Source organism: Gobius niger, assembly GCF_951799975.1.
Source record: "Gobius niger genome assembly, chromosome: 16".
Taxonomy (NCBI): Eukaryota; Metazoa; Chordata; class Actinopteri; order Gobiiformes; family Gobiidae; genus Gobius; species Gobius niger.
The window spans coordinates 8,301,770-8,323,460 of record NC_136867.1 but is presented as its reverse complement, the minus strand read 5'-3'; the positions used below and the strand labels follow the sequence as shown (position 1 = coordinate 8,323,460).

The 21,691-nt window shown below is 45.5% G+C and overlaps 1 protein-coding gene across 5 annotated transcripts in view; it reads left to right on the top strand.

Annotated features, from left to right (window-relative positions):
• Window positions 1-21,691, top strand: part of kif26ab (kinesin family member 26Ab) — an 82,756-nt gene that overhangs the window by 23,306 nt on the left and 37,759 nt on the right. For all 5 annotated transcript variants that reach the window (XM_079573729.1, XM_079573725.1, XM_079573726.1 and 2 more), the window contains exons 3-4: window positions 9,063-9,506; window positions 15,288-15,472. In XM_079573729.1, the coding sequence (XP_079429855.1) occupies window positions 9,063-9,506; window positions 15,288-15,472 (629 nt within the window). The remainder of the gene's footprint in view (window positions 1-9,062; window positions 9,507-15,287; window positions 15,473-21,691) is intronic.

Genomic DNA, 21,691 nt, shown 5'->3' with positions numbered 1-21,691 from the left:
TGACTTCGATAGTGTTTATTCGCCGCTTGACACTTGATCCAGATTAAAAAAAAGTTCCACTAAAGTTTCCGGAGTCAGCCGTGACGCCAGACGGAATAAAACCGCAGCAACTTTGGCTCAAATTCCCACAATTCATTCAGCCAAAGCGTGCCGTCTGTCCTGCCACTCACCTACCTGCGCTTTACCCAGGCACCTGGCTTATGCTTTCCCAGCGCGCCTGTTGAATTTTTCATTCTTCTCATTTCACTTTCCTTCCACAGCTGAGCCAGGCAGCACTAAAAAAAAAAAAGCAAGGAAAAAAAAAGGCACACCCCAGGAGCACCCAGACAAACAAAAAAAAAAATCTGCCATTCTAATTAGAATTGCACAATGGTTGCGGCAAGTTTACATAAATACAATCTAGCATGTCTCCGGTGACTACGGCATTGCAAGCTGCTGCTGTTGCTTCTGATTTGTGCGATGGCAGACACGAGCCAGGACGTGGGGAATGTTTAAGGAGGAAAATGGTTTCGTTCCAGGCGGCAGCTGAGCACAAAATCTGTGCTAATGAGGAGCCTTTGGTATCAAAATTACAAATCAAGGGGAAGAAAATGGATTTGGGCTGTTTCTCCTTGTTTTTTTTGTTTTTTTTTGTCAAACACTTACAAGTAGCCATAGCAAAATGTAGACTTAGGGCTGGGCATTAGATTTTTGTTTGGATAACGGTACTTAAACAATGCTTGGTTTTCGATACCGATACCTGAACGATACTTTTTTTCCAATACTAAAATGTTTGTCATCTAGAACCAGGAAACCAAACAATAATGTGTGGAAGATTTGCAATGTCGGAAGAATCACGAGATGTGTGGGAAATAATTTGGGGAAAAATTGGGGGAAATTGTGGCAAAATTTGGTAAAAAAATGGAGAAAATAGAGAAAATATTTGTAAAAAAATTGCGCAAAAATGAGGGAAAAAATTTGGAAAAAGAGACAAAATTAGGGCAAAAATAAATAAAAACAATTGTGCAAAAAAAATTAAGGAATAGGGGGGAAAAAAACATTTATGTGAGCTAAAACAACCAAGTAACTTCCATTAGTGCTGTCCCTGGACCAACAACTTCAAACTTTTTTTTCGGTACTACCTAAACCTTTTTTCCAATACCATACTGTCATCCCAGCTCTTCTTGCCGTACATAACACACTGTAGTTTAAACACGATACGATAGATTGAGCTTGTATTTGTTTTTACCACTTGTCGAATCTCTCCCACTGCATACAGGCCGAGCACAGACCTCCGAGCGCCCAGCCTGGACTGTGAATATGCCGAAAGCTTGATGGATCTGCGCCTGAATCCTTGTCTCGGGCCTGTATACGTCAGCGCGATATGTTGGACAGGGGAGGACAGCCTGGATGAAGTCTGTCCAAACAGTCTAAAAAAAGGCACTCGTTTTTTCTCCTTTTTTTTCTGTGCGCGCGAGCGAACAGGAAAAGGTAATTAACTAGGCTAGTGGTGAAAGGCAGGAGTGATGGATTGGATGGGAGCAGCGCGTACACAAACACTAACGCAGCTCGCCCACCTCACGCACGGCCCGGCTGAGCGAAGCTTTCATGTTATTATGCCGGCGTTGTTTGAAAAAAAAAAGAAGTCTAATTTTGCGGCACTGCGAGCTGATAAATGGGGCAGGCATATGGAGAGGTGACATATCATTATGGGAGGTCATTAATGGTTGCGGGGTGGGTGGGCATAGACACACAAGTGATTATGCACGCGTCTATATATTTTTAACCTGGAGGGCAGCGGGATCTGTGTCAGTTTTTTTGGGGTTTTAATGGAGAGTAATGTGCTTCAGCGGGGAATAGTGTGTGGCAGGCTATATGCTTATCATACCATCAGTTATGCAAAGATATGTATGTATGAGACACATTTCCTAGTGGTTTAAGTCAGTGTAATCCTTGTGCTTTTTCTCTTGTTATAGCAGAAAAACAATAGCTGAAGTCAATTAGCATTTATCGCTCTACTGATCAATACTCGCCTCCTGAATGCACCATTAGCCTGTGCAGATTTGCGATTTACTTCTTGCTCATGCATGCAAGTATGAAATCTTCAATACAATCTTCATCCTTGCATTTCTTATTTGCATTTTGTCAGCAATGCTTCAGCGATCTCCCAGACAGGTGCGTGTTGAAAGTGTCACTGAGGGTAAAGGGTGATTTGCATGTTCTGTCAGACCGTTTAGAGATGTCAGACAGACAGCAGGACAACAAGGCACTGCTCCTCGCTTAATGGAATAATTAATACCAGAATAACACCAAGACGCGCTTCTCTAATCCCTAAACAAGGTAGTGCGTTGTTTACTTGAGCTAATGTTGTTGACGGCGCAAGAGCAGTTTGTTCTCGTCATAGTCTGAGCTGGTGTTATTTTGTTCTAGTATCTGTCATAGCAACTCCAATTGTAACACCTAAAAAGCTGAAGTTTAGCTCCTTCTAAGCGATGATTAATTCTTGCCATTATCTCTGCCTCATTACACACTGCGTAAATGTCAATATTTCTATTTCATTTTCACTCTCTCTTTCACAGTGTAAACAAACGTGGCCAGTGCTGAAATAGACACATTTGTTCTGTATTATTTCTGACAGCAACAGCGTACGGGGAATCAAAACCTCACACATTAAGGTTTAAATGGTGAATAACCGGCCATCAAAAGCCGATGGTGTTAGAATGCTTTGCCCCAGTCAGATGATTGCAGTGCCGTGCCGTGTTGCTTTGTTTGGAAATGGCCTTATTACAGTCCCGTTTAATCTGGTGAAGTCAGTAAAGTCAGGCAGACAGTGGAAGACATCTGTTTGAAGTCACTCTGTGCTCTACCATTGGCGTTCCCCACAGCGCTAAGTAGCGAGCTGGTGTCACATCCTGAGTCATTGTGCTCCCTGCCTCCGAGCAAGTAGCGCTTAAATTTAACGACCCGGATCTGAAGCTGAAAGATATCCTCAAGTTTTTCCGGGGGTCAGAGTGGGTATACGCGGTCACACCAGGTCTGAAAGAACAACCGTAATCACATTGAAATGGCAGTTTAATGGTTGCAGTAAATCGCAGAGGATGCAATCATTGAGGAAGATATCATACAGTCTTCTGCAAATGGCAAAATATCCTGTCTCAGTTTGGTCTAATATGTAAAACAGCTAACCATTAAATGCAAAAGAGTCTTGAAGTTTAGTAGTTCATATAGTCATCTCTTAAAGGAGGGTGTTATTCAGCTTTTCACTATGTTAAATGTTGTTCCCAAACACTCCTGGAGTTGTTTTGATCCATTTTGTGCATGTCTGAGTAACCTTACTCAGTTGAGTGTCCTGTTTACCCCAAGCTCCTCCCGTGGGCCGACGTAACCGGGAAATGCCTTCCTTAACTTGTGATCTCTTTTATTCCTCCATGGCGAAGCTTCAATACTAGACAGAAACACTCGGCAGCCCGCTCTGACACCTTGTCTGTCTTAATTTAATGACAGTGGCTTGAACAAGGAAGAACAGCTGAGAGCTCCTGTAAAATTGTGTAAGCCGTTTTAGAGCATTGCCAATAGCCAACTAAGGGGTCATTTACCAAGCGTTGGCTTATGTGGAAAACAAGAAGCATGTGTAGAGCTGGATAAGCACCAGAGTCAATTTCACAATTTCATACATTTCCTTTTCATTTTCTGTATTTATTTCATTCAAAAGTGACATTGATATGCGTAAAAAAAAACTGCCAAGTCAATACAATTTGAATGAAAAGGATCAGAAAGAAGAGCAATCTTGTGAGATCTGCCCCTTGTTACTTTGCAGTCACTTTACATCAGTTCTGTTATTTTGTCTTCTGTCTTTTTCTTTTTCTTCTTCTTTTTTTAATTTTTTTTAAATGTACAACTACCACCAAGTTGTTCAACCTAAATATCCCGCATTTTTCATGTCTATAATTTTCATACTTCTTTGTTGCTTTGATGGGTTTCTTAAAGCAGAACTAAGTAACATGTCCCTAGAGGCCGTAAGCGCCACTGCAGGTGTCGTAGCTTGTTGTGTTTTTTTTTTTTACTAAACTACTATTTGGATAATGAGAAATACTAGATGCCTTCATTCTTCTTAACTGCCCTTGCGATGACCAGGGCCAAAGCTAACAGCTGCACTAGCTTCTCTACGGTCTTTGCTACCTGTGGGAACGCCGGCTTCCCCTCTGATGAGCCCAGGGATCAGGACCTCCAGACCGGGGCCCCTGCGGTTTATGATGGGATGGGGGGGGGGGGGCAATTCTCCGGAGACTTGTGTAGACGCTGGGTGGCTGGGTCAACAGTGTATCTTAACAGTCTCATCTTTAGGTTCGGGTTAGCTGTGGGTGAGTGAAAGCTGTGAAAGCTGCGCGGTGGTCCAGACTTTTACAAGAAATGCGCTCATAGGAAGTGCTTAAGTGTTGTGATGTGTAAACAGGCCGGCTGCGGGTGGGAACAGACACAGAGCAGTGACAGATTGGCTTATGAGAGGGGAAAATATTAGGGGAAGTGCAGGATGTTGAAGTAATGGAGGAAATATACGAAACTTCAATAACACTTCACTGGAGAGCCCTTTTTAAAAGCAAAACAATTCTATAACATCAATGTAGTCGCAGTAGTTTTAAGATAATGTGCGTGATAGAACGTCGCCCCTGAATTCAATCTTGGCTCATTGCTAGAACAAGATCAACATTTGGGACCATAAACCTTCCACCGGCTGAACGCTTTGCTTCATGTTTTCTCATCTTGTACTCACATTGGCCATTTCACTCTGTCCTCTGTTCACCGCCCCAGCTCTAATGCCTGGGAAATACATGTCGGCCTCAAACCGGAATAGAAAATATGCTTTCCCAGAGTATTTTACTTTCAATGGAGCGTGCCTAAAAGTCTCTCGGCTGGCGAGGGGCTTCATGCATTTCAAATTACTGTGACCTTCCCTTGATTTAGAGTCAGCCTGCTAGCATACCCCGGTCTGGTTGCTCCACATCATGGGGGCGCGCCATTGCAGAAATAGTCACTTTTGTTCGCTAGGTGGAAAGGGGAAAAAAACACACAAAAAAACGATGTACCGACAAGCCGGTGTAAATGAGGCCAGAAATCCCAGTGTGACTTTTGCCGCTTGAGTCGGAGGAATAGCGGAGAAATCATGCTTTTCTTCCCTGTCTCCACATCCATAAGTGGTTTCAGGTTGTTGCCGTCTGCCCGTGGGCTAAGGCTGTCTGTGATGACACTCTCCATCAAGCCGAACAGACCGGGGAAAAGATGGCTCCAGCTAACTCCTGCGACTCGCTGCTGTGCGTTTCATCATTGGTGCACAGGACTTGCCTCTGACAAGTGGTGCACTGCCTGTCAGCGTGGGATGACACTATTATTTGTGTTGTTATTGTCAAAACTTCTGCGCGGGAAGTTCCCAAAAATACTTCAACTTTTGCGCCTATGATGCAATATGCTCATGGTGAACTGTTGAACTCAGAACAGCTTTTGCCTAAAGAAATGTCTCTTCTTACGGCTGCTTCTCAAAAGGGAAGAACTCATCTGAAGTATAGAATGGGTATGGAAACTAATTTACTTTGGGAATGCTTTTTTGACTTCTAATCTTACTCTACCAACATCAACATGTCTTTTGGTCAACACACTTCAGTCTCATTGTTCAACACTCTTTTCTTCTTGTTTCCACAAAGAGACCAGAGCATCTGACTATCCCCAGAGCTTAATAAAGATGTCCAGTGACAGGCTGTAAACCCGCAGAGTCAGCCTCCTGCCCCACCGTCTGTCCATGAAGCACCCTCACTCTCCCTGTACTAGTGAAAGCCAATACCCTAACCACACTGAACAATGGTTGAGCCCTGGAGTGGAGGTGCACATCTGAGGGAATGCTTTGAACTTCCAGATTGCATTGATGATCATGCTTTACATAGTTATCTGAAGCACCGCTCCTCTCCACACCCACTTGCACCTGTCAGTGATACATCACACGGATAATAAAAGAAACATTATGACTTTGGACTCGGGTGCACTCCTGTCTCCTGCCTTTTTTTGATTTTGTTTCTCAAAGCTTCCTCTATTGTGGCTTGTCAGGGAGAATTAAAGCACGGTTAGCAGATCTGTCTGTCAGCAGACACATAAAATACAGCTTTTGATGTGGATCGAGAACACTATTGACTGGGAGATTCAGCCATTGCAAGTCAAAAACACAGAGACATCTGCAAACGCCTTGGGACTTTCATGGCTAACACATGGTTATTGTATCCAATCAATAGGTTGTGTTCAGCAGCGTTTCCAAATGTTTCATAGCAACATGATGCTAGCTTCCATAAGGTAACGACTGTTTCCTGTCTGTGTTTTATTCCAATGGAGAGTTAGCCGTGTCTGGAAATAAATAGGCTACATATTTTAACAGAACATTCAGCTGTTGTGTTTAAAGGTTTAAAGGATGTAAATCTGTGTTTATTACTGTAGCCGTTTTTGCATTGAAGCTAAAGGCTAACGTTGACGCTAGCAAATATTAACATAATACCACCATCTTAAATTATATTTATGAAACACACTGGGCTTCCCTTTTATCAAAGTTTTATTTTTAAGTTTGTTAAATTCCATCTAACCTTGAATTTTACATCAAAATGTTGACAGGAAGTAGTCTTTACCGGCACTTCTTTTCTCCAATGTTCACCCTCACCCATGTTTTCTGTCAACATCTGCTGCTTCATCCTAGCCTTGACCCCTTCCTCACTCTGGACAGGCGTGCGGCTTTACAGACAGCCTTACAGAAGGTAGCCCACTCTCTAACCTCCATGGCCGAGTAGCAGATGGGCTGTGGCTTTGTGTGGCTTTTTATTAGCTCCCTTAAATCAACACCTAACAATGCCCGGCCGCACGGAGGAGGAATTGATTTCTCGCATCAACCAGTGGCCTGAGGTGAGCGCAGGGCTTGGACCGAGGGTAAGAAAGGGTGCAGGGGTAATGGAAGGGTGAAGCAGCCGCATTATGAGCGTCTATAGAAATACACTGTATTGAATCTGAAGTCTATGATCTTGTTTCATATAAAGATGAAGTGTCGGATCAAGCTCTTTCATGGCTCCTGTTATATATCTGTCATAAGCTTCTAATAATTAAATCCATAGTGCGGCTCAGACATACAGTACTCACAGCTGTACTGTAAGGCAAGGCAGCTTTATTTATACCGCGGTTTTCGTACTTGAGCTACTATCAAAAGCATAGGATATTTTTGGTTTCAATTATTTTAACATTTTCTAAATTGTTGAAAAGTGAGCGCCTGAACCAAATCTGAAGAGCCGCACAGTTTGGGAAAAAAGTTCAGCTGCACATTTTAAAACACGTCAAGGGGCTGGGCATTTAAATATTTACTGCTAAACTGCTAAACAACAAGGACATGCATTTCAGAACATGTTTATCCAAATGACAGGGTTACCAGTGTTTACACTATGACCCCTGGAGCAATTATATTGTTGTTTGCAAAATGTTTTGCTTCATTTGGGCAGCAGTTAACTTACCTTCTAGTAGTAAAGGTCCCACGTTCAAATACCGGGCCTTAATCTCCTTGTGCCAGGACAGGTTTCCTCACTGAGTTTTGGCTTCCCCCATCACAATATGTGCAACACCATGTGCGCGTAACAGTGCATGGACGAACATTGTTTTATTTAGTTTGATATTGATATCCAGTCTTACAAGCAAGATTTATAAAAAAGTTCTATAAGAAAAATCCCCACTATGATTTTAATATTATGTCAGATTTTCTAACTGTAATGCAAATTTCTAGCATTTCTTACCATTAAATATGAAATGACCCCGATTTGCCACACACATTCAGCACAAGATTGTTAATCCCAGACTATATTCTTTTCTTTTGCATCATAACTTGCTATCTTTAAAGCAGAGTCAAACAGGCGAGCACCTTGTGTTTGCAGGACAGAGATGGTCCAAAGCTTTTTCATGGCCTAAGTGTAGAGATTCCTCAGCTGTCAGAAAAATCCCCCATTTCCAATATCATACAAAATGCATTCTACTACAGCCCAACTGGCAGTGATTCTTTTATAGCCGTATCGCTGATAAGTCTCTATTATTTTCCTCCTGGTGGTTTTGCGGTGAGTATTTGTGTGTGGGGAGGTCATCCATAAGTCCTGGTATTGAGCTGCTTTCAGTGGAGGAGATTTAGAGCCCCGGGCCCTGCCTCTGTGCTCTGCGCCTCTACCGGGGCACGCTGTATTAAGTGGCACTGCATTAGGCTTTTTTTCTCACTCTTCATGATCACCTCCGAGCTCCTGCGCAGCAAAGCCCTCATAAACATTTACACGCAGGCTATCAGCTCTACTCTCAGGCCGCGAGTCCACTGGGCCAGACCGGCCCGGGCCCTTTATGCCTCTTAAGAGACTCACTCATCGGGTTGTTTGTGTGGGACTCTCAAAACAAACTTTCGCTAACTGCCCCGCGTGCCTTCATCGTCCTTATTTCCACATGCAAGATCCTTTAAGATATGCGTCATGCTGGGTCGGTTGTCATATGTAAATTGGCACGGGTGTTGGCGGCTCCTCAGCTGTTGTTTTGTTTTGTCATCACAGCAAACAGAGTGCGGCATCCCGGGGAGCCTGCTTGGCGGTAGAGAAAGGACAAAACTCCGCTGGACACCTTCTTGAAAGCAGCAATGTTAAGCCCAGGCCTAGCGTCTCTCCTGCATACATTATTTGTGAAGGCGGCATCAAATAAACAGTCTTTTTTCATTTTTGGATTGTATAGAATTCCTTTGTGGGTTTCTCTTTGGATGCTTGTGGCTTGGTCTTCAAGAGGCTGCATCTTTTTGGAACTGATCAGTGGTTTATTGTTGCATGGGAGAGAAGAAAAACAAGCTTCACACAAACAAATAAGCAAACGAAATGCAAGGAAGGGAAAGAGATGAGCTTTTGCAGTGGGACAGCATACTTGAGTAAAAACAATGGTGTGTTGTAAATGAAGACAGTACTGAGCAAAAAAAAAAATGATTATAATGCTTCTATGCGAATTATCAATATATTATCAATAATACTCATATTGTCCTTTTTTTGGTCTAATTCCAGGACCCTGGCTACACCTCCTTCCTCTTCGATCAGCTCCAGTCGTCTGGCAGCCATGGCGCTGGGCTGGGATGCTGCCAGGTGTGCTCCACTCCTCTGCAGCAGCAGCAGCACCACCACCACCCCCGCCTCCCCCACAGCGCCCCGGTCCTGACCCTCGGCTCTGCCCCCTCCTTCCTCCCGCAGCCGGCCAGGTTCGCCATGTCAGCTTCCAAACAGATGTCCAAGAGCCAGGCGAGTGCGGGGACCCCGTCCCCTGCACTGGTGCTGTCCTCTGGGGAGAGGCACAGGGTCCAAGGGGCGGGGTCTAAGGCCAGCGTCCAGGTGACGGTAGCCGGGGCGCAGCTCACCGGGTCCCTGAGCTCGGTGACCATCCAGGCGCAGCAGTACCTCGAAGGCATGTGGAGCATTTCCAGGGTTAACAACTTCCTGCCTCAGCCCAAGCCGGTAAGCACAAGTGTCCAAGTGTTATTTTTCGGGGCTGCACTCTCCCCTACATCCACTGCCCCCTGTTGTTGACATGTGTTTTTGATACCGCTTTGTGTATAATGTTAACTTTTGGGGTTTTGCACCAAGCAGTATAGTCAGTGTATAATGCCTCATTTGAAAGCTAAGACCTAAAAAACTCATCTAAGCTTTTTCCTCGTTACGATCGTCACATTTTCGTCCTTTTTGTTGCTTTTTTTGACATGTTTTGGTCACATTTCTGCGGCTTGATCACAGTTACAATACTCAAAACAATATGTGATCAAAATGTGACGAAAACGTGGCAAAACAACGTGGCAAACAAACGTGACAAAATAGCAACAAAACGACTAAAACGTGATAACAAAACCAAAGAAAAATCATCAAATTAGTCTTAGTCTTAGTTTTCAAATGACAGCTCCTGTCGACTAGCTAGTAAGGGGTTAACAATCAAGCTGACCTGAAACTGAATGTGTATTGAACTGAAGATCATAACAACCAATACAAATCTACTAACAGGATTGAAGTTGTTATGACCTACATAGTGAAAACCTAATCAAAGCCTGTCACTTCAGTACTTTGTTCTGTCTAGTCGTCTGTTGTTGCATGTGTCCTGAAGCAGATTTACACATGTTTGAACAAACTCTCCTGAATTGTGTTGAATAGAATCTCAAAAATTGCATGGTTGCCACAAAAATCAAAATGCACAGACAAAACTAAAGTTACCGGGTCTCGTCACCTCACAGTCACCTCACAGCCCCCCGAGTCCAGATGAGACATGCATCGGTGCAGACAGCGCGCGTCACCTGACCCCTCATTCCTCTGTAGTCAAGGAGCCGCTGTGAGGAGGGGTCAAAAGTCATGGCAACACTGATCTGCTGACCCTCCACCTCAAGGCCCTTCCCAAATGACCACCCCGCGGTGCCGCCATAACTCTCCTCCCGTGTTGGATAAGCGTTAGTGTTTGTTCTTGAAGTCTAAAGAGGACGTAAGAGGTTAATGATTGGTCGCGCTCTACTGCAATGAGAGCTGCCGCACTTAAGTTTAAGGAGCCGTTTGTAGCGTGTTTCAAGTTACTGATATGATTGCCACGCTGACGGATGGAAGACTCGCCAGTGAGGGAAAACATCTGGACTGAAAGTTACATTGGACACCCGGAGAGCTTAGTGTATCGCAAGATAGAACTAATCCTTTGGGAGCCTGAAGCTTTTAAGTACTTTCTCGCGCTATCCTGTCAAGATTCAGATTTGTAAACGGTGCATTCTGCCTGAGCTGTCTTGTTAACTAATGCTAATTATGAATCTGTTTTTTTTCTCATCCTTTTTATCGAAGGCTGAAGACAGATCGCTCGCTCTCCTTTTAACGTCAACAAGTGCCAGCAGACATGCTTTATGGGCGCCCATCAAAAGCTTTTAACAGCATATATGCAATCCAAATCAAACAGGCTGGCGCAGGAGGCAGACGCTGGCTGGTGTCTAAAAGCAATTAGTATCTGGGATGATTTGCTCGGTGCCACAAAGCTGAGGGCTGCGGGGGCCTTCATACGCTGTTGGAAACCTCCCTTCAGGGCATAGAGTTACAAACTGCTCACGAGGCTCACAAGTCTACATGCAGCCTGCGCCTTTCATTAAACCCAGGCCCTGAGAATGACTCAAACCCGCATCGGCTCTTGTTGGACTGGGTGCCCAGAGCGAAAAGCTTTAATTCATCACTTTTAGGCTCGGAAAGCACGCAGAGTTTGCTCAGACAAAGAGGCCGAGATAGATCGTGTGTAAAATCATTCACAGCGTGTCAAACTGTTGGAGATGGCCCCCGGCGCTCCCACACTTAGCCTGTTAAGGGGCACCTTCATTTGCTCTTTGGGGAAAAGGCTGGTTAGCATGGAGAATGGTGTCAGCGGTCACTGCATTGAAATGATCCATATTCCCTCCCATTTTTCTCCATTCTATCTGTATCTTCGGCCATTCCGGGGCTTTGAAATCACAAAAAATCTCCAGTGAACACGCGCGTGCCTCTGGACGCCGGATGCCGCTCGCCTCAACACATGTGCCAGTCTTTGATATCAAGTGCTTTTTTTTTGACCTGTGCGTTCCTCCGCTCCTTTCCCCGCTTGTTTGAGAACTCCTCGGGCCTGCTTTTTACTGCCACCAATTTGAAACCTGGCAGGAGATCTTGGCGGCTCTCCCTTCGGGTGCAGCTGGTTTTGAATGGCACCAGACCAAACTATCGCTATCAAGAAAAGCTTCAGGCCGGGATCCATCTCTGATAATCGCCAACTCGTGCTTTTGGTTAATTAAAGACCATTGAGAGCGACGGAAGCTCTCCCGGTGCATATGCTGTCTCTCGTGATTCCCCGCCTCTTCTTGTTGGTTACAGGGGCCAACCCGGCACCGACAGGCCCCGGATTAGCAGCGCCTTCCACTCACACGGCGGTAATTGTCTCTCGAGCCACAGGGAGGCATAGGTCAACAGAAAGTCTTACAAGCTGGAGAGATGGTTTCGGCTGATAGGAAACTGGCCTTTTGATGCTCACTTTTCGGACTTCATAAGCGGCCGTCCACAGCCCCTTCGCGTCTTTTCACAAGCGCACACTTTTCCATTTATCTTCCTGTCCATCCCTCGCTTCTCTCCAGTGGCGAGGAGATCAGGGAGCGCTGGAGGGGGTGAAAGGGGTGGAAGGCCAGCTCATTAGTGACTTTGAGCCCAAACAGACAGCTCCCCTAATTACCTGACCAGGGGATAAACCCTAGCCTCGGCCACTGAGGGTGCAAGGATACCAACAGAGAGGCTCAGTGGACTTAAAGAAAAAAAAAAAAAAAATTGCTGTTCAATTCACTGGGGGATAGCTCTTGATAGCTGAAGTGTGGCTTTATGTTTGGGTTGAGCGTATGCTGAACTGAGGAGCAGCTGTGCTACTTAAAACTGGCACAGCGCTGGCTCAATCTGTGCTACGACGGAGGCTGGACGGCCCAGCTTCCTGTACGGGTGTTGCTGAAGTGCGCTATAAGGTTCCATGCCAGAATGTAATGGTCCACCTCCCACTGGCACGCGCTGGTTCCTACCCTGACAACAGCGCCACGTCAAACTTTATTAATTTTTCTAAGCTTCAGATTCGTGAAAATACACTTCATCATCTCGTTGTGAAATTGGAGCCTCTGATGGCATGGATAAAGTCCCAAAAACATTCCCATGACAGCCCCCTTTAAAATAGCATGTGTGTACTCTATGTGTGGAAATGGACTCACGACATTAGCGTGTGAGAAGCAAGTGCTCTGAGCCCTTTACACTGCAGTCATTAAAAAAAAAACACGCATGAATGAAAGTTTTTGAAAAAGACAAATCTTCCATGATGCCCGCAACTAAAATGTAAAGCAAGATCTCCGACTCTGATCTCAAGCTGCCAACTCGGGAACATTGCATTTCACGCGCCTGACTTTGATGAATCCTGGGAAATACAGTACAGTCCGACGCTTTTCGATTTTCCAATGACATGCGAGTCTGCAGTGCTCTTGCGTGAATGTCAGAAGGCGCTGTCCTCATTTTGCGATGCATAGCGTCCACATGTAAGGCTTATAAATAGTCTCGCCATCACTTGTGCACGACATATGGCATATAGTGAGAAGGCCCTTATAAAGAAAAACTTGTAAAGTGTGTTATTTTAGTTGACAGACATGAATGTTGGGTAAACACAGGTGGTAAATATGCTCGAGGGCCTTTTTTCCTTTTCGGTATGTGCTTGCCTTCATATTACACAACTGCATAGGCGTCAACGTTATTAATGTCCCCGTCGTATTTGCTCAATGTCCAAGTCGAGCTCACACAGCCAGTTCCCATCAACGCCTATTGATCACTGTCCTGCAGGACAACACCAGCTTCTTAGCAGAGGATTAACCTTTTGTCCATTTGAAAAACTGTAGACCATGGGCTGTATCATTAGGACTTCGCGAGCTCTTGTGCTGCTCTGTTAGCAGGCACTGAAGCGTACCACGTCTAGCCGGCGAGATCATTACTCCGTCTGTGAGCAAGTCCAAACTATTGTATCGGTTACAAAACATTTCGAGACGTTTTATAGGCACCTGGATGACAAATATGACAGCGCTCAGGTGATGTTTTGGCACAGGTTTTTTTTTTTTTGTGTGTGTTGCTGCTCGAGCCCCGGGGTGAGTTTGTGAACAGGCCGCCTTCCAGAGAAGGGCGTGCCGGAGTCGAGCCGCGTTACCGTCGTAAACATTATAGCTGTGGAACAAATCTCGATTCTCACAGCGGCCCGCACGGCTTACGGGGACAGATGTCATCATCACAAGTGGACTTTCAGGAAGTGCCAATTTGGGAATGGGTTAGTAATGCAAAAAAATGTCGTGCACTAAATGTGTTGTTTTGCTTTCATAACAAATCAGGACAACAAGCATGTGTTTAATGAGCGAGGACTCGAAGCTCAGCAACAGGTTTGGTGGCGTCTCCCCTTGGCCTGCATCATTTTACGATGACATTATTATTATTATGACGGAATGATTTTTCGCATTGAGTCTTTTCATGTAGTTGGATGGAAATTAAAGTTCTGAAGCGATGACCAAAGTGCTGCATTGAAATGGTTTTGTAAAATCAAATCAAGGCCATTAGAACTTTATACCATGCTACAATGTTGCTGGCTCATCAATAACATAGTTGTTGTTTCGACCCACTTGCGTATCTTTGAGTAATCTTTGAATCTTCTCCATTGTCTGTTCTTTGCAAGTCGGCGGCAGAAAAAAAACAACTCCTCCTCAGGTCCTACTTCTCGATTTCTTCTTGCGATGGCATCACTGCAGCCACACGAGTCTTTCTCTTTTTTGTTTCTCTTTATTGAAACAGCAACAAAGGGGAGCAAGAGAGGGAGGGGATGGTCTTAAGGGAAGATTGCTTGAAAATCAGGAAGTGAAACTAGAGGATATTTTGGTTTAGCTGTTGAGCTCAGTTACCTGGGAGGAGCTCGGAATAGAGTCGCTGCTCCTTCACGTCGAAAGGAGCCATCTGAGGTGGCTCGGGCATCTGTTCCGGATGCCTCCTGGTCGCCTCCCGCGGGAGGTGTTCCAGGCATCTCCTAGTGGGACAAGGCCTCGTGGAAGACCCAGGACACGCTGGTGGGACTATGTCTCTGAGCTGGCCTGGTGTCGCGTCGGGATCCCCCCAGAACAGCTGGAGGAGGTGTGCGTGGATCGGGAAGTCTGGGCATCTCTGCTGAGACTGCTGCGAAAGAAAATGGATGGATGGATGTTTTAGATCAATATTACATTTTCTAACCAACAAAGTGTAAGATATTGAGAGATGTGTTATTACCAAATACCTTGAAATAGCAGAATACCACCTAATTTCAACTCTCTGTCTTCTGATCAGATTATAAATGATATCTCATCTCACAACAATGGGCAAAAGTCTCCCTACCAGCTGGTTTTTCTCAGTCCTTCAAAATAAAACTCTATATTCTGCACCTCCCTTTAGATGAGCCATAGAAGCACAGATTGAATAGGACAGCGTGTGTTAAATACTAGTGATCTGATCTGCTAATTAAACATGGGTCATCACTTAATTACAGTGCAGCCTTGTCGTTCAGCGGGGAGCTTTCTGCTTTGGATACTGCTGACACCGCGCGACGCTCGCTGGACGCCGCATCTGTCCGTCCATCTGGGGGGGCGGGGGGGGGACCGAAAGCAATGCCAAATGAACTGAACGAAAGAAGCACAAAAAATGTCTTGGAAGTCATGAGCGGTTCTTGTTTGTTTCCAGGTTGCCGGTCTGACTGGCGGCGCGGGTGTAGATGTCATAGCCTCAGACGGACACATCACCACCTTGACAACAGCCACCACCACGAGCACCGCCCTGACGCCCTGCAGACTGAGGAGCGCGGCCCACACGGGGATCCCAGCGCCCAGCGTTGCCGCCCCTTCTGCACCCCCCTCCTTCTTTGTCAGGTAAGCCTCAAATACATAAATACGCACCATTTTGGACAAGTGAGAGTTTGTTTTTGTTTTTTTAAATCATGGCTTGTCAAAACGAGATGAAGTCGGCTGTAGACGACAATAGGCTGTGTTTACTGTTTAGGCTTAGCGCGCATTGAGGCGTCACTTTGTGTAGGTGTACATGAAGCAATCCTCGCGGGAGATGCGCCGGGGCTCGTCTCCGGTGCGCTCCAGTGTGTGGCGAAGGGTCACGGTGTTAACTTATGTGGCGGTGGGGGGGAGAGGGTGCCAATTCCAAGGAGGAGCTGTGCTCGACGCGGATGAATTGCTGCACGCTCTCTGGGATATGCATCATCATCAGGCTTAATGAACCTCCGGCGCAGGCTCCAGTGCCTGTGAATGGATAATGGAGTTACATAATTTGATAAGAAGCGGCCGCGTCTCACGGAAAGGGGCTTAGGTTAAAGACACATGTTGTCCTGAGGAATTTCATGTTCTGTTATGTTTTGATGATTCATTGTTATGTGGTTTGTTATAGACGCGCTGGCACAAGAGAATGATATTGGTTGAAAGTTTATCATGTGGGAAGGTCGACTATTGCCAGTTGTGCAGGGTTCTTCTTTTGTCTGTGTTGAAAACAGTGACTTCTACTTGCGCGGCTTGTTATTGTTTCGCACCGCTCTGTGAGGGTGTAACCTTCCTCGCTCTCCTTGGCTGCTGCTGCTGCGGCTGCCGTGGTGGAGCGCTCCCCGGGGAGTACATCAGGCTCCTCTGGCCCACCGGACGCCGCAGTGTGCCACATTGTCAGTGATAGATTTCTCTGGCAGTCGGTCAGCGCCTGCGTTCCCCCTGCCTCTTCTCTCCGAGGAGTGCTACGCCGTAATGAATGTCGGTGAAAAGGAAACGGGTGCAGAGTGACAGAGAAGACTGATGCGTTGGACTATTGAAGCTCTGCACTGCGGGGGGTGCACCGGGAGCTGCGGGAGGGACATGTGGACTGTGACAATGTAAAGCTCAGTCAAAATGGAGTCTTAGTGGAAAGACGTCACACCGGATTGTAGCTATTACTTCTGCAGGCTAATGTGATGCATTTCTGAGAAATGAGCTCAGGAGACATTCCAGTTGCTCATATTAATACTCTTCTTCCTGTGCATTCTGCCTTTTATCAAGAGCCTGTTCACTAGGCAGGGCTAATGGTCACATAGATTTATTAGATAGCATGTTTTCTTTGGACTTGTGCTCAACAAGACTTCGGGTGCCCCTTTTGTCGGTGCAGGGAGGAAAGTGAGGTGGTGGAGGTGGTTCTGTTTTTTCCCCTTGGACCTGAGTGGGGCATCAGGGGCGGAGGCGAAGCAGAGCAGAAAGCCACACCTTACGGTTTATCCCTTAGATAGTGCAGTGCCAAGAATGCAGTGTTTTACTTGGCCCGGAGGAGTGAGATGACAATGGGATGACTTGGCACTCCAGGTTAGGGTGATGCATTGGAAAGAGAATAAAAATGGCTGAGCCAGCTGAAATGGGAAGAGAAGATATATACTTTCTTAATTCACACATTTGGAAGACACAATAAAAGACCTGGCAGTGTGTCTCCACCTCCCTCCTCGTGCCCCCGACAGGTCGCCAGTGACATTGAAGAATAGCTCAAATGCAGAGGACACATTTTTCTATGTGCCATTTAAGTTTACCTTGTGCCCCGATCAGAGGTGGGTAGAGTGGCAAAAATATTGACTCAAGTCAGAGTAACATTATTGTTTTTTAGAGCAGCTTCTATGTAAAACTGTCCTTTTTTGTCATTTCCATTGTGGATCAATGTGTCAATGACGTTCATCTAAGTGTCAGAACAATGTCGGATATGCCAAACCTCTATGTGATGGGAGAACAACTACTGACCACCTGCTTGGCATCTTTCCTGTCATGTAGTAACTGTTACTATAAAATGCAGTGTCATTGTTTATGTGACTCTTAATGCTCCGCTCTCATATAAGCCCTTCTTGTTGTCAATCAACTCATACCTTAGTGCTACTGGAAGCAGATCTGTGTCTATCAAAGATTTGGAGTGCTCTTTTGAAGTTGTAATCACATGTTGCCAGAATCACCCAAGGTACTCCACAGTTTTAGCTGGTTTGAGGAAGAATCTTTGCAGCTGTTGCCAACAGTATCACATCACCATTATCTTACACGTGCCCTCATGCCTCATCACCGCACGAATATCCTTCGAAACAACTTAATCAACCAACAGTTTTTCTCTCCTCAAAGTGCTCGAATTAGGCAAAGGAGAGCGAAATGAAATTAGCGTCCTTGGTCTGTTAGCCTTGATTGAAAACCCACATCTGATTAGTATTCCTGTTTGTTCTCGAAAGATACAATTAGCAAGAACGCACGTTTGAGTCCTGAGAGCGGGCGACCAAGGAACAGCCTAGAATCACTAAGCAGCAGCCCTCTGTGCCCCGGCGGAGCGGGGAAGCCTCCTCAGACACTTGTCTGACATTCACTAACATCGCTTCCACTCCGAGATGAAATTTTAATTAGAATGCAATTAGGAACGACTCTCGCAGCTTTATCTAGCCGTGGCGCGGGGAGAAGAAGAGAAAAAAAGGCCATTCATTGTTTAATTTCACAAAATGGAGTGCCCAAGCGTTCAGCTGTTTAAAAAAGCATTAAATTTGTTTCATTCGAGGTGCCCACTGAATTGAGAAAAAATCATTTCCGTGTAAATGGCACTCTTTTATGGCGGGTCACAGGCACGGTTTAACCCCTTCCTTTTATGAATTACCCCATTTCACTGGAAGCCTAAGTGCATATGCCGTCAGCTGACCTAATTGTGGGTGTTAAGTAAAAAAAAAAACGATGGTTGTCTTGGTTACTGGTCAGACAAACGCAACAAACAGGGAAGGTTGAGGTAATGCATGTGATTTTATTAAGTACAGCCCTTGCCAGCATATGCTCCATAGCGCTCATGCTTTATGTGGAATAACATCTTAGCGTGTGATCAGTGTAAGGCCCAGCGATAATTAGGAGCTCGGTCTTTTTGATACTTTCAAAGGCTAAGGGTATGTTCGCAGGAATATAAACCTAATCCCAGCAGATTGCTAGATGAAGTCTTTATTCTCACTGTTGCGTTCGCTTTTGAGAGCGGCTTTGTGGGCTGCTTTGATTGTTCAAGGAATTTCTCTCCAAGTTAGCAGCAGCCTCGTTCTTGTTTTACTGAATCTACATATCCAATCTAATATTCAGCATTCATGAGCTCTTATTTTGGATGAAAGTTGTTGCTCTATAGTTTTAGGTTTAGACCTCTACAAACAAGAATATGACTCTACTAGGTTAGCAGTTTATATGAAAATGATCACTGAATCCGGCTATAAACGTGCACTGCAAATCTAATCGCAGTTGCAAATCTCATCAGAAGCGCCGTAACCCTTGGAACACAATGTGCTTGTCCCGAGCTCCTGTCCCACAAAGCCCAGTCATTAATAAAGTGAAACAGTCTCCCCGCTTCCTGCGCTGTATAATTGTGTAAAACAAGCAGAAACAAAGATGACCCGGGGTTAGCGATGACCAATTGGTAATTAGACTGTGTACGGTGACAGGAAGACAGCAGGGGTCAGGGGGTCACGCTCGGAGCGGATGGTGCGTGTATGTGTGTATGCATATCATTAGCGGGTATGACAGAGCGCGGCGTTGGCCGCTGATTGCCTTGTGACAGAGCATATGATTAGTGTATTGACTCAGTGTTTGTAATGGAGGCAGGTGGGGCTCACAGCGGGCTCGAGACGGTGCTCCTCACACGTCACACACCTCCATCGCTGTTCCATTAGCACCTGCTGATGGTGAGGCTGACAGTCTTATTCTCCATCGAGGATTGGCCGTGAACGCCGCGCACTGGCACCGTGTTATTTCTGCGCCATCGATTGTTGCTTTGTAGTTAAAGGGCCCCCTAGTCGCCTTTATTCAGTATTTAGAACTATAGGAGAGTCTAGCAGTAGTATTTTTTGTTTCATAGCCCAAGATAGTGCAGTGAAAAGGTTTTATCTGGCACAGACAATAGTAGTTATGTACAATATGAGCTTTTTCACCTTCCATTAGTTTACTATTGATTTTATGGCATTTTAAGATATTGATTGTTTCCAATTCCAATCTTTCACAGCTTTTGTTTTTTTTATGGCATGTATTCATTTACTTAAAATTAAAAGAACTGTAAGCATAGAGGCAACACATTTTTACCATTTTTTTGCCCCCGGAGCATCAATGCATCATTGTTACAATGTTTTTATACCCACATAAACTAGATCTTTACCATTTTCATTATAATAATTGCATTTTTCTGCATTGGTACTGGGCATAGATTCTAAAAAACTATATGATAATAAGCATACAGTATACTTCAGCATCAATTGGTACATCTCCACAAGGGGGGTGCAACAGTTGCCAGCTATTAGTAAGTTGAAGAAAGTGTAGTGGAAGCAATTTGAGCACATGGACTTTATAAAGTGTCTGGATTGAGGTGACTCTGCTCTCCATAGTCCCTGCATGCACAGCATAGGGGCTCATTTAAACCCTGCAAATGGCCCTAAAGACCTTGGAGACGTAGCAGGAGTGCGCTGCAGAGGTGGCACGCAGGCGGCCACACGGGGCCGGGCAAACAGCTGTTTGGTGGAATGCTGCCCTGGAGGACTTTCGAGGGGAGGGGCTTTATACGGGAGTGCGTGTCCACCCCGCAGCTGCTGCCCAGGTGAGCGTGCGCAATAATGACTGTGATTGTGCACAAGGCATCCTCCTGTAATTGTGGCAGCCCTTTCTGGTCTGCTCACACACACACACGGACGTGCCTTTGTATCAACGCGCCGTGCCCTTCATCCCCCAGGCAGCGCGCAGTCGCCATAGAAACAAGTCATTAGCTGGTGGGAATAAAATGTCACTGATTTTTCTTTCAAAAGTGCAGATTGGAAAGCAGGAAGTTGAAACGTGCCTCTCGACACAGCGCTGGACTGTAATTTAGTCCGAGGGAGGGATGAGGGCCTCTTCAGTGTGGGACCTGTGTAATGGGAGTGCAAACGCCGGTGCTGGTTGTTAGCACACTGACAAGACGCGGCGACAGAGCTTCAATCAGTGCGGGACATGAGATAGAGCCGCGCCATACAGCTGTGCTCAGAATGACTGATAAGTAATATGTGCAGTTTCATGTTGTTCTTTTCTTGCTTTTCAACCCAGCCTTCGGACTTGTATTATCACCTTCCTTTAGTTCAATCTAGGAACTACACGGTTTAACTCATTCTGGACTTCATTTGTAGAATTTATGACAATCAATTGTTTATTTCTGAGCCAATAACAACAAATGGATGCTTTTTATGGCAATCCAACCTTAGTTCATTGCCTCCTAGTTCAGAACTCTCTAACCGTTGTTGTTAATGGTAGCCGGTGCTGGCCAGTCATGCAGAGCTCCTTGAGTGGTGGCTGCCCTCGGGACGACAGCAGGGGTCTGACTCATTGACAAATGGGCAGGGAAGATTAGGAGGAGGGTCTGGAGCTCCACAGGACAGACAGATCCAGATCCAGAGAGGACACGGGAGCTCACAGGGGAAGGATGTTTCCAGTTGTCTGGCTAAATACTTGCCAGCATTGAAAGTGGAGGTTAAACATTGGATGGGAATATTACAAATAACATGGGAGTGAAGTAAGTGACCCAGATGCATGTCCTTTTTTGCACTATCTCTCCTTTCTTCCTGTCTCCTCTCACCTCTCCCTCCATGTCATATGCTATGTGCGTTTTTTTTTTTTTGCGCGGTTGGACTCGGGCTGTCTGCTCCCTGGAGGTGAGCGGGGGTAATGGTCTAGCTGTCAGCTCAGAGTGAGACAGATTCTACAGCCGGGCCGGAGTGTGAGCTGAATCTATAGCACGGCAGCGCACGGCAGCACACGCCGGCCCCGATGGGAGCTCAGAGCCACCGTCATGCTGCAATTGTAATACCTCAACCTGGCGAATGACAATTGATTCAAATGAGGGGAGGACAACGGAGTTACACAATGGGTCATTTCAAAGACAAAGACAACTTAAAATTAAGGCAAAGATTGGTATTCTCTTGTTGAATCTACTGGTAATGTATTGTGTTTGTAAATCCTGGACCTATAATGACATCAAAAAAGGAGTTAAGTCAGTCTTCTTAAAACAAAACAACTGCACTCGCCGACATTTCACAGAGTTGGTTCTGTCTAAAATGTTGAATGAAGCCCCAC